At 38.4% G+C, this 17716-nt stretch overlaps 1 protein-coding gene and 1 long non-coding RNA gene across 4 annotated transcripts in view; one reads left to right on the forward strand and one right to left on the reverse strand.

The window, feature by feature from the left end:
• LOC132110728 (uncharacterized) lies at positions 1-11867 on the reverse strand. 2 transcript variants are annotated; one of them, XR_009424675.1, is made up of 6 exons: positions 11799-11867; positions 4067-4261; positions 3815-3929; positions 2098-2663; positions 1986-2063; positions 1-320 (listed from the first exon to the last, which is right to left on the reverse strand). It is a non-coding gene; the product is annotated as an uncharacterized LOC132110728 (long non-coding RNA). The 2 variants fall into 2 exon arrangements; XR_009424674.1 differs by lacking the exon at positions 11799-11867 and adding an exon at positions 4665-4798.
• Positions 10321-17716, forward strand: part of LOC132110727 (mitogen-activated protein kinase kinase kinase 21-like) — a 17844-nt gene continuing 10448 nt past the window's right edge. The window contains exons 1-3 of one of the 2 annotated variants that reach the window (XM_059517569.1): positions 10321-11973; positions 16330-16510; positions 17317-17465. In XM_059517569.1, the coding sequence (XP_059373552.1) occupies positions 11211-11973; positions 16330-16510; positions 17317-17465 (1093 nt within the window). In that variant the 5' untranslated portion in view covers positions 10321-11210. The remainder of the gene's footprint in view (positions 11974-16329; positions 16511-17316; positions 17466-17716) is intronic. The other variant, XM_059517570.1, reaches the window with a different exon arrangement.

A 17716-nucleotide genomic window follows, 5' to 3' on the forward strand; every position in this document is an offset into this window, starting at 1 on the left:
GCTGGGGACAGGGGGCCATTGGCCCTGAGGTTGCACTGGGCGACTGCAATATTCCCGGTGAGCTGTGGGGAAAAATACCATTTGATATTAACTAATATGTTAATTTTCTTACAGACTTTAGGACTATAAACTGTACAGATTCATAAAGTATGTTCTGAACTCCGTGGTGTCTGGACTAGGAGCTGTTTTGGCGGCCGTGAAAAAGGCTTCGGCTCTGGGATGTGGTGGAGTTATGATTCTGACTTAAGGAGGAACCAGCACAATCCACATCCTCCATGTTCATGCCACTGTTACAGCTGGTAAAGTTATCTTTCCTCTCCCTAGAAAGTGCAAGCAAGGTTTAAAAAAAATACTTTTTCCGACTAGAAAAACAGAGAAGGCCTGTTAAAGGAATAGTTAACCCAAAAATGTTCAAACAGCTAATTAAAACATCACAATGATTCACAAGTAATCCACACAACTCCAGTCCATCAGTTAATGTCTTGTGAGCTGTGTGTTTTTAATAAATCCATCATTAAGGCATTTGAACTTTAAACCATCGCTTCTGGACAAAATATGAGTCTATAATCCATAGTAATACTTCCTCCCCCTGTTGTCCTCTCACATCAAAATCCACCAACAGACTTGTTTAGAACTTGTTTTTAACTGTTTTAGCTTGATTTCTGCATATTTCTCTTCTGATTCAGGTTAGACTGATTTTTTGACTGAAAAAAGCATTACGGATAGAGCACTCATACTTTGGCTGGAAGCAACAGTTGGAAGTTTAAAAACGCCTTGGTGGATTTGTTTCTAAAAAACTCACAGCTTTTCACTTTAGGAATTTACATGATGGATTGGAGTCATGTGGATTACTTGGGAGTTATAGCTAGGCATTTATCAGCTGTTTGGACTCTCATTCTCATGGCACCCATTCATTGCAGAGGATTCATTGGTACAGTAGATAAGTGATATAATGCTAAATTTCTCTAAATCTGTAGTGGGGAAGTCATGGCCTAATGGGGTGAGGGTTTGACTCCTAACCCTAAGGTTGTGGGTTTGAGTCTCAGGCCGGCAATACCGTGACTGAGGTAACCCTTGAGCAAGGCACCGAACCCCCAACTGCTCCCTTGGTGCCGCAGCATAAATGGTTGCCCACTGCTCCGGGTGTGTGTTCATGGTGTGTGTGTGTGTGCACTTTGGATGGGTTAAATGCAGAGCATGAATTCTGAGTATGGGTCACTTCACTATTCACTAAATCTCTTCAGATTCTTCAGATCTTCAGGAAGAGTTGATCATGTTTCACAGAGCCTGCTTTGAGTTCTGTATGCTTCCACGCTCAGGATTGCGGTTCCGGAGGAAGATGAGCTCCTGCTGCGGACCAGGCCACAGCCCTCACACACATTCTGTATTTATCTGAATGTAAAAAAGAGTTTTGCTTCTGTTGTATACATTATAAATGCCTTTATTGCCACTTTAGATACGTGTACTTTCTGAATAAACGTATGAATTACTAAAATGTTACTCCAAACGTTACTCTCTTGACGTGTTATATGTAAATAATAAATAAATAGTTTTAGATATATAAAATAGTTTTGCTCTCTTGCCTTTATTACTTTGAAGCTGAGATGTCGTTTGTAGAGCATGATGATCTCATACTCATCCACCATGTGTCAGAGCGTGAGCAGGGTGTCTCGACTGGACAGTACTGCTCTTCTCCAGGCGGGGTCGCTCTTGTGACATATCACTAAACTGGTATCAATAGTTGCTTATGGCCTCGTAAAGCACGGCAGATTGTACTGAGCTTATCTTTAGCTCTATGGGGCTCTAATGAGGATAGCATCTCATCTATTGTTGATATCGAGTCCCTTAGCATGTGATCTTCAACTCTGAGTACACCTCACTGACCGAATTTGCAAGAATCCATCAACATCCACTTTAAGCTCAGCTGGGTCGTTTTCCTCAGTGTGGGAGTTCACATCAATGCCGGAAGAGCTGTTATTGGTCACTTGGGGGCTCAGGTTGGGCATCTCAAGTTCATTGATCCCAAATTCTTTGTATTCCTGAGCAGTGTCAGAACTGATTGGCTCTTTGGCAAGAAGACTGTCTTGATGTTTGGACTTGTCCTGAACAGAGCTCTCTCCTGCAACAGGTGTATCTTCTTTTTCATCACCTGCAGAGGGTTCCTCCACTTCGTGAGGCAAATTGAAGGTGATGACAGGAATTTTAACAGGACAGTATTCTCCCTGGTGGGACTGAGCTGACTCTAAGATGCTCTGTTTGACAGACTCATCCAGTTGAGCTGCCGTCACAGCTCATTGTGACAAGGATCTTAACCGTATCAATCTTGTCCAGGTGGGCCGAGGGACTCGAGTTGTCAACAAGCACCACAGCAATTTCATCTGAGCAATAATTCTCCTAAGGCAATTCTCCATCGTTGCCATCTCGTGTGATTTCTAGAGAGGTATTGTTGTTGTTGGGGTCAGTTGGGGGTTTGTCTTTTTCCTCTATACTGTCTTCTTCATTCACAAGGGAAGGTGGTTGATCATCCTTAGCATTATCCCTGTGGGCTGAAGGAATCTGCTCTCCCTGCAGGAGTGGGGCAGACTGGTCAGTGTTGGGACTGAACACATCCTCAGGGGTGAGTCGCTCCTCCGCCTCTGGCCTAGATCTTTCATCACTCTGACCTGTAAAAGCCAATCAGTATACAAACAGCATGTTTATAATGTCAAATGGACAAATAATTGAATTCAATAGCTACCAGGTGATGAACCCCATATGTTGATGTCACAAACTGATTTTAATGGTTCAACCAAAAATGTTAACATTCTTATGTCGTTACATAAGACTTCAGTTAATCTTTGAAACACAAATTAAGATGTTTACTGAAACTGAACAACTGGTTACTTAAGGTTTCTGATTCTTCATTGAAAGTCCAAGAATCCAAAACTTCCAAGGAGTCAAGGAATAGATTTTACATCTAAACAATGATTGACACACATATAACATTTAGAAAACACAGAAGCTTGAACATGTTTTTGTTCTAACATATGATGCATGCACAAGGCATTTTATAACATTTTTTGATCTTCTACGTTTTGGTGACCAGGACTTTCATTGAATGACAGTCAGTGATTATTATTTTATTTTATTTATTTGGGCTTTTAAAGATTTTTGGGTGAAAAATGAATAAAACACCAAACCAAAGTAAATTTGATCTGATCAGTTCTTAGTTTTTTATAAAATTACATTATTTTTTAATATATAAACTTAATATGTCATATATAACATTTTCTAAAGCATGTCTCTGTGTTTTAGATGCAGTCAGAGACTCACAATGTAAGCTTGGGCTTTCTGACAAAGTTGTCTGACAGTTTTTTTTGAGAGGTCCTGGCAGGATGTCACACTCAGCATGCATGCAACTGAGGCAAGATAGAAAGTAGTTAAGTTATTCCTCAGTTCATATGCAAGGCTCTGTGACAGAAACCTACAGTGATATATATGCAAAGCATGTTCCAAGAATTGTGAGGATCCCTTGCACTGCAGTGAAACCAGGCCATTTATATAATTAAAGCTGGTACCTATATTCTTCAGCTCATCAGATTTTGGTCACTCCTTCACAGTTTTTTAAAGCAGAGTAACAAAAAAATAATAATAAGTATGCAAAAATATTACACATAACAAAATCCACTGCAAGATTTGTGTAAAGCAGTTATGCTGCTTATGTGTTACTGTTATACTAATTACTATTGACATATTTGTGACATTCTGTAAAGATACATATTTTGCCGTTAGTGTAAATAATTATGGTACATAGTTTCATAAAAATATTACTCACTCCAATCAGTCCAGGGTCTGTTTCAGGCTGTTTCACTGTGACTTTTATTACTGAACTTGGCCTGTTTTTGGTCAATACAGATATGGCAACACTGTCAGGAACTGTGCTGCTCTTCCTGTAGATTAAAATGATTCAGACTTTAGCCTGGTCACAATACATCAAAATACTTTTGGCAGTTGAGTACACATGATTTAAGGACACTGTAAAATAACAATAAAATCTATAAATGGCACAAATGATTTTGGATCTTACCGATGGAAGACAGGAATTAGATGCATTGCTTTTCTTGTCTACACATTTCCTAATGTGAGGCACACTATTCTGGGCTATAATGTCGCCCTGATCAAACATCAGATGGAGGTGATAATTTACCATCTTAATGACAATGAAGAAAACTGTCACTGAGGTGCAGTAGATGCTGAGGGTAGTAGTGGTGGGTGGAAGAGCCTGACGAAGGAAGGGGCAAATTTAAGATAGATAAATCAGCTATAAATATAATTTTAGATGTGTGGGTTTGTTATTATTATAATTACCATCTCTTTTTTGTAATTTCTTGACCACTGACATATATGCATATTCTTTACTGTAAATGCAAAACAGTGCTTTGACACATGCATGCATTCTTCTGTACAGGTAATGATCGCATGGCAGCGTTCATCACCTGTACAGAAGAAAAATGCGACATTGCTAGCACCAAACAAACACCAAAATTGATTTAATATGCAATACATTTAACGCGTGAATCAATTTGATCTCTTCAGAGAAAAATTTTGAGTAAGGTTTCTGCAGCTGAATGATTCATATTTGCAAAACACATATTATCGGCGGTCTGCGGCATTGTATCACTCACCAAATGAAGAGATAATGAAAGCATGAGTAAAAACATCCATAAATACAGGTGATATGAATTGCTGAATTTATTCTGCAATAGATCATGATACCATCCGCCGGTCAGTGAAGCACAGACTCCCTGACGTAGCGTTTGCACAGCTTGAGAGCCCATTTTTGCAGCAATGGTCGCAACAGATATATCATGCTGTAAGCTGCAAATTAACACCGCTGCCGTCCTCGACTCGACGCCCCTGCGCGCGATTACATATTTGCAGAAGCTGCAATCTACATCCTTCCTCGAAGCCATTTAATTTTCTTTTTCATCGTCCACGCCTTGGTTGCCTATTTCCAAGCATAAGGGGATTCATTTTGTGCGGTGAAAGGCGCCTAGCAGCATCCTCCTGTCCAGTGTTGGGAAGGTTACTTTGGAAATGTAATAGGTTACAGATTACAAGTTACCCTGTTTAAAATGTAATAGTAGTGTAACTTTTTCAATTACTTTATTAAAGTAATGTAACTAATTACTTTTGAGTACTTTTTGATTACTTTTCTAAATTTGTGAAAATTAAAGAATAATAAATAAAAGCATATACATCAACTTAAATACAGTTATCTAATAAGCATGTGACGTATTCTGTGTAATAAACTCCTGAAACATTGGTGTTTTTTTTAAACTGCTGTCTCTGTATATGATGATAGTTTTCTCAAAATAAGTAAAATGCACATGAAGTGACACAGAGCAGTTCAAGAAATTATGTTTATGTGTTTGTGTACTCCTATATTGAGGCAGCAGAGGTTGAAAACACTGCGAGCTTCAGTAGGCCTATGTGTAGTAAATGAAACCATGTCTTTGCCATTAATTTACAGGAGGGGCGGACTGGGAATAAAAATCAGACTGGAAAATTCAAACTCATACAAACAAATTCAAATGGACAAAACTATTTTTTGTATGGACCTGACATAAAAAAGGTTTAAATCTTTAATTTGGGGACATGCAAAATAATTAAAAGTTCTCTCCTGAACTGCACCTTCACTTCCATTTTTCTCTTCAGTCTCTTTATTTTGTCCTGTTATCCATCTCTCTCGTGACTTTAATACTCAAGATTGAACAAAACTATACTTTACGATACAATACTACAATATCTTTACAGAAAAATCCTAATACTGTACACAAGTCATGTTTTTCCCTTACAAAAAATTACCATGCTTTTATTAGCCTATATAAAAGTAAAATAACCTTGTTTTTTTTTTTTGCAAATGGATTTGTATTTATTTTTAAATAAATACATTTGTAAAATAATTTTACATTTTTGGTTATCACAGTTAAACAATAGTAACCATTTTCTCTGGATTTATAGTTAAATATTAAAATTTTAATTTTCGTAAGGGTTGTGTTGTTGTCTGTCCGTAGCTCCCCCTAAACCTATAAAAAATCAGATTTTTTTTTCAGCTAAATTACTACTGTAACATTACAACTGATAATAATGATGTCCTTTATATAGTATTTTGAGTGATGACTGATGAGCAACGTGCTGCTGCTTGATTAAATAAATAAAAAAACAAAGACAAAAAACCATCTTTACAGATGAAACTGACCCGAAACCCTGAACAGTAGTTCTGCTTCTCTGCTCCAGCTGTGCGCTTCCACACTCCATCAGAGTTATCACTCTATTCTCTCTCTCTCTCTCTCTCTCTCTCTCTCTCTCTCTCTCTCTCACTCACTCACTCACTCACTCTCTCTCTCTCTCTCTCTCTCTCTCGCGTTGATTACTCGGAGTCTGATCCAAACTGTTTGGCGGAGGCGCGGAGAGCGCGCGAGTCATGACTAACAATTCATGACTTATTAGAGATTTAATTATCAAATGGCGGATTCGCAAATGATCGCTTTAGTACATTCGGCAGGCAATTATACAATAATGATATTAAATAGTGGGGTAAAATCGGCTGCCAAGCCACCGGGAATTGTCCCGGTTCTCCCGGTGTCCAGTCCGCGCCTGATTTCCACAGACACGCAGAATGTGCAAGTCATATATTGCATTTTTGGGGCTTAATATTCACAGACACTAGTCGATGTCATGTTTTGATTCAAGTGTACTGACCTACTTTTGATTTAGTCATCCAAAATGTGGCATATTCCGTCCGCGTTAGGCATTCCGTTTTTATGACTGGATTCTACGAACCAGACTGTGTTTCCGCATCCCGGAAATTATTAGGGCGGTATGTCTCAGAATAGTCAGTGCAATTTGGGAAAGAAATCAGTTAAATCTTTATGTGGATGTGTGTAACTATTCAAATGTAATCCCCTTTGTAATCGTAAAAAATTTCATAAGTAACTGTAATTTAATTACTCATTTTTTCTTAGTAACTGTAACTAATTACAGTTACAATAATTTTGTAATTAAATTACGTAACGCCGTTACATGTAACTAGTTACTCCCCAACACTGCTCCTGTCCTGCTCCAGCTTCACATAAGCGGAGAGGAGAGAGAGGAGAGTGGAAAGGACTGATTCACAGTGAAGCTCTGCTGCTGACCGCGACGCGCGCCCCTCCACTGGTGCCAACTCTCGTGAGACAACTAAGCAACCGCAGCTTCAAAACCAAGCACAATATTAGTTAATCATTTATTATCATCAATATTATTCATCAATTATTTATTACCAATAAATGATCCTGCAACATATTAAAATTATATATATATATATATATATATATATATATATATATATATATATATATATATATATATATATATATATATATATATATATATATAAATAAATCAGCAATCAAAGTGGGATGGCTTGCACTATCCACTCTTCTCTAATCGCCTGAGAAAAATGGCATTGGAGAATTGTAAAAGGAGAAAAAGACAAAAGCTTTAATGGGGAGCTGTGACATAGGGTGGGGACACATCCTGTTTTTTTTTTTTTTAAATGGTATTAGTTGTGGATTTAATGTTTTGGTTACACATCGCAATATGTCACAGAAATCTGAAATGCAAAAAAAGTCCCACATTAGGGCAATTCACTATAGCCACATTTTTATAGCCAAAGTAAATATATTCAAACCACATGTAACAACTGTTATTATCATTATGAGCCTACTTCTTTTTCATTATAGCCTGTGGTAATGAAAACATAAAAAAAACCACTGTAAAAAAATATTAATAAATAAATGAATTACCTTATAAAGAAAGGTCCCTCCTCTAATAAGGCTGATGATACATGGGGCAACTTTCTGAGCAATTTTGCCTGGCAACTTTTTTTGAGCAATGTTTCTTGGGCACTTTACCATTAAGAAATGGTAACAAATTTTTATATGGATACTTTAGATCAGGGGTTTTCAAACTGTGGGTCGCGACCCACTTGTGGGTCACAGAATGGAACAAGGTGGGTCGCACAAAGTCACTTGGCTGCAGCTAAATTTGCGTTTCAATGACACACACACACACAGTTCAGTCTAGGGCTGCACGAAAGTGACGAGTGGGAACGGTGCGAGGCCGGTGGAGTGATTGGAATTGAGCGACACCTGCTCGACTCACCAGTCTCGAGAACCACGGAGGAGATCGGAAGGATACAAAAGAGGAGCGTCCGTCTCCCCGGCAACTCACTCCAGCCCACCGCCTCGAGCATCCTCCTTCGCCCTGCTCGATGGCACTGCGGATTCACCTCAGTGCCGAGGGATCTTCGGCACCGCGTCCCTCCTTCCTCCCAGGCTTCGGCACCAGTCTAACACATTAAAAACTTCTCAATCACGGGAAGGAGGAGGCGGGAACCGGGAACCCACTCGTCACAATGATATAGCCCACCAACATTAATAAGGACTGCAATATCCTTAGTGTGATTTTCGAATTGCAATTAAGTCCGCGTGCTTTGCGTGTTTTGAAGCGCGGGCGCGCACGAGTTGTAATAACAGTGAAGGTCTCAGAGCAATGTCATTAAAAGGTTCAATCGGTCCGCATTATTAAAAGAGAAAAACTTGCTCACTTCAATACACTATATTCCGCATGAGATTGCATACACCAGAAAACAAATGTTACGAAAACGGTTTCAGGTAGGCCATGTTCATTCATTTCTATCGTCCGTTTGAGCTCTGTGCACTTTTTTCGTTCGGGAAACGGTTTGTAAAAAGCATTTCACATGTACAGGGTGAGCAGTGCACAAACGCAGGGTTAATTGTAACACTACAAGATTTAAACATTTCCACATAACAAAATGCACAAAAAAATAATGCAATACTCCTTGACGTATCATCTCTTTTTAGAGAAAAATTTGCCAAAGTTCAGAAATCTTTTGAAGATATTGCTGAACATTAATTTAACCATTGCTAAAATAAATTTCTGCCTGAACTTAATGTCATCCAGTTTTTTTTTTTTTTTTGTTTATTTAAAACGAGACACATGTTTATTATTATTTTTTACCTATTTCACAATTATTTTAATCTCCAAACAGTTTTAGATAGTTCTGCTTTGCTTCTTATGCTTTTTCTAAAAAAAGTGTTGGATTGTGCTCCGTTCTCACCGACACACACGGAAGGATCGTGAATGCATTTTCTGCAACAAAACACAGCAGCGCAGATTACAGTTCACTGGAGTGAGCCTGTTTAACGTTTTTATGGACACTACATATTCTAAAGTCTGTAAACAAAAATTAAAACTTAAATATTAATAGTGATTTTTTTTCAGGTGTAGGCCTACTCTAAAATAAAAAGGTTTTTTTTCTTAAATACTTCATTTCTGTCATCAAACTTTTAAGTAAGATTAGGCTTAAAGTAATATCAACCTTTTTTTTTCCTCAAATATTGTGGTGGGTCATGAAATAGATTACACTTGTCTAGGTGGGTCGTGGAATGGAAAAGTTTGGGAACCACTGCTTTAGATCAGTCGTCACCCCTGGGTCTCACCTGATTGCTCTTTGGTGGCAACATTAGCCAAAGTTGCCCGGCAACATTGCTCAAAAAGTTGCCCTGTGTATCATCAGCCTAAGTCTACTATTGCTTGGATTGCCTACAAATTTAAATAAACTAAGTTGTTTGTCAGACTTTTCTAACAATCAATCATGTTTTTTTTTTTAATAAAAAAGTACAGGACAGCTCCTACAACTTTACTAGCCTATATATATATATATATATATATATAGAGAGAGAGAGAGAGAGAGAGAGAGAGAGAGAGAGAGAGAGAGAGAGAGGAGAGAGAGAGACTGACTTAATAAACAACCTTCATTTGTAGCAGGCAAATAACGTTAAAATTATATAAATATAAATGTATAAAATAGAAGTTTATTCAAAAATATTTCTGACACATCTAAAATAAGCATTGTTAGTTAATGATAATATAGGACTAGCCTACTGCATGGTATAGGTAACAAAAATTACACGTATATATGCACGAATATATTAATCATAATGAGATTAGGCATTTGCAATGTGCTTTTGGCAATGCTATTTATGTTTGTTTGTTTATATGTATTTAAGTGTAACATTACAGGTGTAGGCCTTTAAACTATACAAACATGTTTAACAAGACCAATCAGGCGCATACATTTATATTAATCTATTACAAACTGTATGTTATAAAGTGTAGGGTAAAGCAGGCTGATTTACCCATTTGCCTATAAATCTCAAATACTAGCATAACACCGCAGTGTCACGTGAACTCCTGCAAGCAATCCAGTTCCACCTTTTCCTTCTCTCCTCTAGGGTCAGTCGAGTCGGAGGAGCGGACAAGCGATGGCGGTTCTCTCATAGACTTCACCAAGCAAAGTTTTGGCTTCTCTGAAAGGTCTTTGAATCGACGCGAGAGGGGAAAAGCCGTCAATTTTTGGAGTACTGTTGAATGACTGAAAAGCGCACTTGACTGACTCTGCTGCGTTTACTGCTGTGCGCGCGCGAGGTGTCCTTGGCGACGGCCGAATTTTGGGAGCCGCAGTTACTAGTTTGTGAACTTCGGAGAGAGAGCTAGCTAGCTGGCCCGCTCGTGTAAAGTTTTTCAACTAAGTTAGCCAGAGAGTGTCTATGGGTAGGATTTATACATGTAGACGCGCAAGTTAATTAGCAACTTATCTTAGTCAGTGAAATAAATCGTGTGTATATTTAGCTTGATTCATTCGCTTGGGATGAGCAGGTACTTTGCACCTGTAGCCTCACGGGTTGAAAACGCGCTGGAATTTCCCGGTTGGGTATGTTGTTTACCTTTATTTTTTCAAACATTAAATTAGTTTGTACTTCTGGTTGCGCTGAAATCGACAGACTGATAATGTAGCATTTACTCTCAAAAGTCAACTAAAGAATTAGCGTCGCAAATATTACGGCTAATGTTGATGTCCCAGCTTCAGAGACACTTCGCACTCCCAGACTGGTTATCTGGCTTACGTGGAAACAAAGCGATGCGTCTCTTAACCTCTATTAAGCCGGATTTAACCTGATCCAGTAATGATATAAAGTGACCTAGCTGGGGATCTTAGTAACTTTTTTGTGTGCACGTGTCATTGATGAATACGACCACTGGACTAGTTTACTTGGATTTGACATCACGGCACCCTATGGTGCTCCTGCAGGCACCGAGACATGGATGTTCCCCAGGCCGTTTTCCCAAACGGTGAGGGGCGCCTGAGCCTCCAAGACCATGTCTGGACGGAGTCCTCCAGCTCGGGGGCTTGGGCTCACTCTGCTCCCGTGTGTCCCCGCTCGCTCTGGACCGCGGTGTTTGACTACGAGGCCAGCGGGGAGGACGAGCTCAGTCTGCGGCGAGGAGACGTGGTGGAGGTCCTGTCTAAGGACGCAGCCATATCGGGAGACGAAGGCTGGTGGACTGGGAAGATCAACCATCGCGTGGGCATCTTCCCATCTAATTATGTTACTTACCAACCAGTCATTTATAGAGCGGTAGGGGCTCGCAAGAGTGACCCGTCCGCCCCTGTCCGGATACCGTTCTCTGAACTTGTTCTACAAGAAATCATCGGCGTCGGTGGGTTCGGCAAAGTCTACCGGGGGACCTGGAAGGACCAGGAGGTCGCAGTGAAGGCAGCTCGACAGGACCCCGACGAGGACATTAAAGCGACTGCAGACAGTGTTAAACAAGAAGCTAAACTTTTCTCGATGCTTCAACATCCTAATATTATCAGACTAGAGGGGGTGTGTTTGGAGGAACCTAACCTGTGTCTGGTCATGGAGTATGCCCGAGGAGGGACTCTGAACCGCGCTTTGACGGGCAGAAGGATCCCCCCTCATATCCTCGTGAACTGGGCCGTCCAGATCGCCAGAGGCATGCAGTATCTCCATGAGGAGACTGTGGTTCCCATTATTCACCGAGACCTCAAATCCAGCAACAGTAAGAGAATTAATTACTACAAACACACTCATTAATGCCTTCTTATCTTGACCAAGAATTGCAGGTATTTGCTCTACTGTAGAAACACACACGAGGTTGTCACATTGGTATTTCCTTTCGCAATTAGAACGTTAATCATTAATCGTTTACAAAGCTTATCATTAGAACATCAACCTTTTTTCCATATAAGCCTGTATGTGTTTGGATCCTAAAGGAGGGGGCACCACGTGCTCATACTTATAACATGGGTCGTCTAGGAATATTCTGGAAATATTTAATGCCACCTGTGTGTAGTGTAGGGAACTGTGGACTCTTGACTTCTAGCTAAAAGCAATATGATTCTTAAAGGAAACCACTAGCTGGTGAAATCTAAACCCAGAAGTAAAGCTATAAAATTGATGGATGTTCTGAGATTGAATGGAGCCTTTGTAGTTAATGTTAAAGACACTGGATCCTTCCAAGTCCTTCTGGCAACTTATTTGCTCATCTTAGAGTACAACCTAAGTTGCAAGCTTTTAAATATTGAATTAACTTCTATGCTTACACTGTTTCTTAACCCTTCCTGTTGTTGCTTGTACTGTTCTAAATTGTTGTATTACTCATTTCTAAAGCTTTATATAAAAGCAACTGCTAACTGAATAAATGTTAATTTATATTGTAGCAAAATTAATGCATTATCACATTGCTCTGTATATAATGTTGGGTTTAAGTCTGCATGCATAACTGTCCACTCACATAAAGTTATACTATATAATAAATCTCAACAGCCTGATTGTTTTAGGTTATCGTTATATTTAATAAATGTTTAACAAACATACTACATATAACAAATATAGCTTTATGTAAGTATATCGAATGTATTTGTATATTGAAAACCACCTGCGCTTCAACAGTGGATTTGAGTCATGTGCTTTAGCAGAGTTCTCGGCTTAGAGTTGCACAGTCAACAAATGATAAACCACTAGCTATCTTCAAGCTTTTCAAAAGAACTGTAGGAATGATTTCTCCTGTAACCCTGGGCAGGTTGTGAAGTTAAGAGGTTGGAGTTTGAACAGCTGGTGTCCTCCTTGAGAAACTGCCTATCTGCTAACAAGGTTCAGAGAAATCAGATCTGGAAATATGTCTTCATAAAGGAGCACTAAGTCTGAATATAAATATATTATAGTGTTTGAACCCCCCCCCCCCACACATATATATATATATATATATATATATATATATATATATATATATATATATATATATATATATATATATATATATATATATTAGTTAGTATTGTCATGTATAACCTTGTTTTACAGATGTTTATTGAGAGAGTTTCTTTCATGTAAATGGGGATATTTGCCCTTTCTCTAAAAACAATACTATAGCTGCAAGGGATACTGAATGACAATGAGATCGTCCTATCATGTTACCTTATCTTGTACAGATTTGATCAGCTGGTAACATTGACCTGATCATGTAAATCTATGCAGCAGCTTTATTCCATGAATTTATGAACAAGTGGTTTCTATTATACAAGGCCATTCAAAAAGCTCATCAATGCTGCATTTATTTGATACAATACAATTAAAAAGTAATATTGTGAATTTGAAATATTCAAAATGACTTTTTTTGTTTTGTTTTGGTTTTGTTTTAATATATTTTCAAATTTAATTTATTCTTGAAGACAAAGCTGATTTTTCAGCAGCCATTAATTCAGTCTTCAGTGCCAAATGATCCTACAGAAATCATTCTAATCATTTAGATTTGATGCTCAAGAAACATTTCATATCAATAATGTTGAAAAAGTTTTTAAGTAATTTTAAGAATTATTTGATGAATAGAAAATAAAATGTATGCATTTTTGTTTAATAAAAGTGTTAATATTGTTTAAAAAAAAAACTTTGAATGATAGTGCAGTTGTTTTATCGGTCTGCAAATGTGTTAGTTTCTCTGTTAAATTAGCAGAGTATATCCAGAACAATAAAATAGACTGCATACCACTATCAACAATAGACTCAATGTGGCACCCTGCCCCCGTTCAGCATGGCAGTGCTACTGTTAACGCAGCTCAGTTTGTTCATCTCTCCACAGGACTGTGACAAACAACACTGGCAGCTTGCTGACCTTAATTGAAAAAATAACGTGTGTTTGCTCAGTTCTGCACTCAAGACACCCACCCATCGTGAGCTAGACCCTTTCTGCTGTGTTCTTAAGGGGGATTCTTTGCCCATTCAGGTTGCAGTACATTGTTTAGCAGGTTAAAGGTACAGGGTAAACTTTAAGGGAGCCATAAACGGCGAAGTCAAATAGTAGTCTCTCAAAAAGTAAGACATGAAATCAGATTTGGTTTGTGCCCACTCTTGCTTATCTGATTAATGATTATCTTTAAGATATAGCAAATAGTGAGTGAAATGATGTTTTTGTGTTCTAATCTTTTAATGCCTCTCTCAAAGGAATGTCGCTAACGTGGGGGCAGAAGCTTAACATAAGTTTGCACAATGGAATGGTCAAGCACTGGTTGCTAGGTGACTGCCACCCTGAGAAAGCTCCGACTCCTGGGCCTGAAAGGCTTATTTTCATTATTTTTAATCTCCTCAATGGCTGCTGTTTTCTCTCCCAAGACAGGGAGCTTCCCCTGATTGGGGGCAAGGAATATTGCAGCTGCCCCTGCGAAACTCGGCTATGTGCCACACTTCAAAACTAAGTTTTGTCATTTCAGGCACATTAAGTGAAACGTTAAGGAATCTCAAGCATGTGTGCTTTCCAAAATACACGTACACACAAACACACACATACTTGCATTTGTGGTTTATGGGGACTCACCATTGGCGTCATGGTTTTTATACTGTACAAACTGCATTTTCTGTCGCCCTACACCTAAATGTACCCTTACAGAAATCTACTGGCAATTTTTGAATTTCATAAAATACAGTTTTTGGATGTTTTTTTTTTTGTTTTGATTTTTTACCTTTTGTTTTACTAAGACACAGGAAGTGTCCTCGTAAAACATGTTTAAATTGTAGTACCCTTCCCATGTCATTCTACACATCTGTGTCCTCATAAGCCCTATATACCAGCGCACACACACACACTCACTCTCTCTCTCTTTCTCTCTCTGACTGACAGCTTAGAGAACAATGGCCTTGTTTGAAGATAGAGACTCAGAGAGAGACTGTGGCGAACATTCTACAGGCAGTAGTTATTCTCATGATCTAAAGATGATTTTCTGGTCCATAAAACGGACACCATAGAAATCTGAGCAATGAAAAGACGTAAGAAAACTGGGGGCAAATCAGAGCAGGATTGTTTTGAACTGGTGGTACTATATATTACATATTTTGATTCAGGTTCACAGAAAAGAGTGGATTTTCTTTTATTAATAAGACAGCATTCACATCCAACCAACTAGTTTACTGAAACGTATAAGATATTAATGCTGATTGTGTAATAGGTTGTGTAGAGTTATATGTTGTTTACTGTTGTGTTGTTGTTACTTCATGGAAAGCAAACCTAAAAGTGCACAAACCAACAGCTGAGATTAAATTGAAAGCATCAAACAGGTGAAACCTGTTCGAAATGGAATCCCAATTTTTTCATGTTTGTCCCAAAATGTAACATTTGTGAATTTTACCTGAGAACTTTCTCAGAACATTATTTCAAATGTTATATTAACAATTTGAGACAGTTATACTAAATGTCTTACATTACAACAGGTCAACTGTAGTCAAGGCCATTCCTCACCACTGTATGCTGAGTAAAGACTGGGAATGGTAGAAAGTGTTTAATGATGAAATGTGTGGCACTAATAAAAATACTAAGTTACCCCTTCGGGTCATGAAAGGGAGTCAAGGTAAGATTAATCAGACATGTAGTTATCAACTGATGGTCTGCATATTTATTACATTGATTAAATTGGATAAATGTCAAGGACAGAACTGGTGAAAAATAATCCTACTCCTCCAGACCTCAGGACATACCTCACTTCAAAGCAAGCTGGCCTACATTCCCATGTTGTTTGTCATTTGGTACGAGACTGTATTGTAAACTAGAGCGACTTGTATGTCACTCTGAGTTCTTCATGTAGGCCTGTGTCCTTGAAGATTTCACTTCATGATGAAAGAGTAGAAATATGAGCATCCTTTTAGCATTTCTATATTATTGTTCATTGACAAAAAATGCTCAAATGCTAAGGCTCGCACATTGAAAACATTCCCATCATACCTAAAAAGTGGCTGATCTGAACAACCCAGTCACTTCTTTTTTTTGTCTTATTTCAGTTCATTTTGTCACTGCTGACTTTTACAATTAATTTAGAACTAATATAGTACAAATAAATAAAAATTTCCTGTTTTTTTTTTTTTATTTTAGTTTTATTACTTGAAAAAACTGAGAATGATGACATTGGTCGAAAAACCCTGAAGATCACTGACTTTGGCCTGGCCCGTGAGTGGCACAAAACAACCAAAATGAGTGCAGCTGGCACTTATTCCTGGATGGCTCCTGAGGTCATCAAGTGCTCTCTGTTTTCCAAAGGGAGTGATGTCTGGAGGTAAGCTGTTATTATAACTTAATTGCAATGTTGAGCACAAAGCCTGTTATTGTCTTGAATTAGTTACTACAGGTTAGACAATCACTCAGGCGTCATATGCGCACTACCAGCTTTTCAAAAATGCAAGCAGGGTAATTATCCTTCATCATTTGAGCATTTTTAATACATGTATCATATTTTATATAATTACATACTGTATTTTACCCAATGTTTGTGTGCCATGAATGTACATTCACATTAGAAAATTGTGTCTTTTAGCTTGCTAGCTCCAAATTGTATTGGAAGTGTTATAAATCAGTCCCTGGAGAGAATAAGAATCTTTAGGTCAGTTTGAACTAGTACTTGAATTTGAAGACTCAGACTTTTTCAAACGTTCCCACGCCACTTTGGTCAGACATTGCTTTCAGCATGCCAACACACGACTGGTTTCACTTCTCTCTTCTTTCTTTCCTGACATTGCTAGAACATTGTTTTTCCCTTGCTTTGCTTTTTAATTATAATTAGGTTAAGAAGAGAACTCGAGTCATTTTAGAAATATTTGCAATTATGAAAGTATAAATGTATATATTATAAATGTTTTCTTTGGGATCAGTTCGCCTACTTTCATAATAGGAACAGACCATACATGGGAACACAGCTGCACTCAGCGTACAACCTTTTATCAGGGAAAAAGTGCAGAGTGCACCAAAGATGCCAGTCTTGCTAATATTATTGTACATAAGTGCTGTTCATTCAGCCTATTTGTGTGATTAATACCAACCCACACCACACTGACACTTCCTTAATGCATTCTATCCTCTGTCAAGCTATGGAGTCCTCCTTTGGGAATTACTGACTGGAGAGGTTCCTTACCGTGGCATTGACGGTTTGGCAGTTGCCTATGGAGTGGCTGTTAACAAATTAACCCTTCCCATTCCATCTACCTGTCCCGAGCCATTTGCCAGGCTCATGGAGGGTAGGTCTGTTGGTAGTTCACTGATGGTGCTCCTTTGATTATCCAGTGGTTCACTATTTGTTATTAACAAGCTATGGCATTTTTTGATGTTTGAGCACTGATGCCATGGGTTGCTTGTGGGTGTTCACTCTAAAGTTATTAGCAGTCTGCATATCACAGATGATCTATATTTAATTCTAATTTGACTAGTTTTCTTTGTTTTCTTGTCGCTAATGAAGTAACATTCTGCTGTCGTTATAGAGAATACAGCA

This window comes from Carassius carassius, chromosome 30, assembly GCF_963082965.1.
Source record: "Carassius carassius chromosome 30, fCarCar2.1, whole genome shotgun sequence".
NCBI lineage: Eukaryota > Metazoa > Chordata > Actinopteri > Cypriniformes > Cyprinidae > Carassius > Carassius carassius.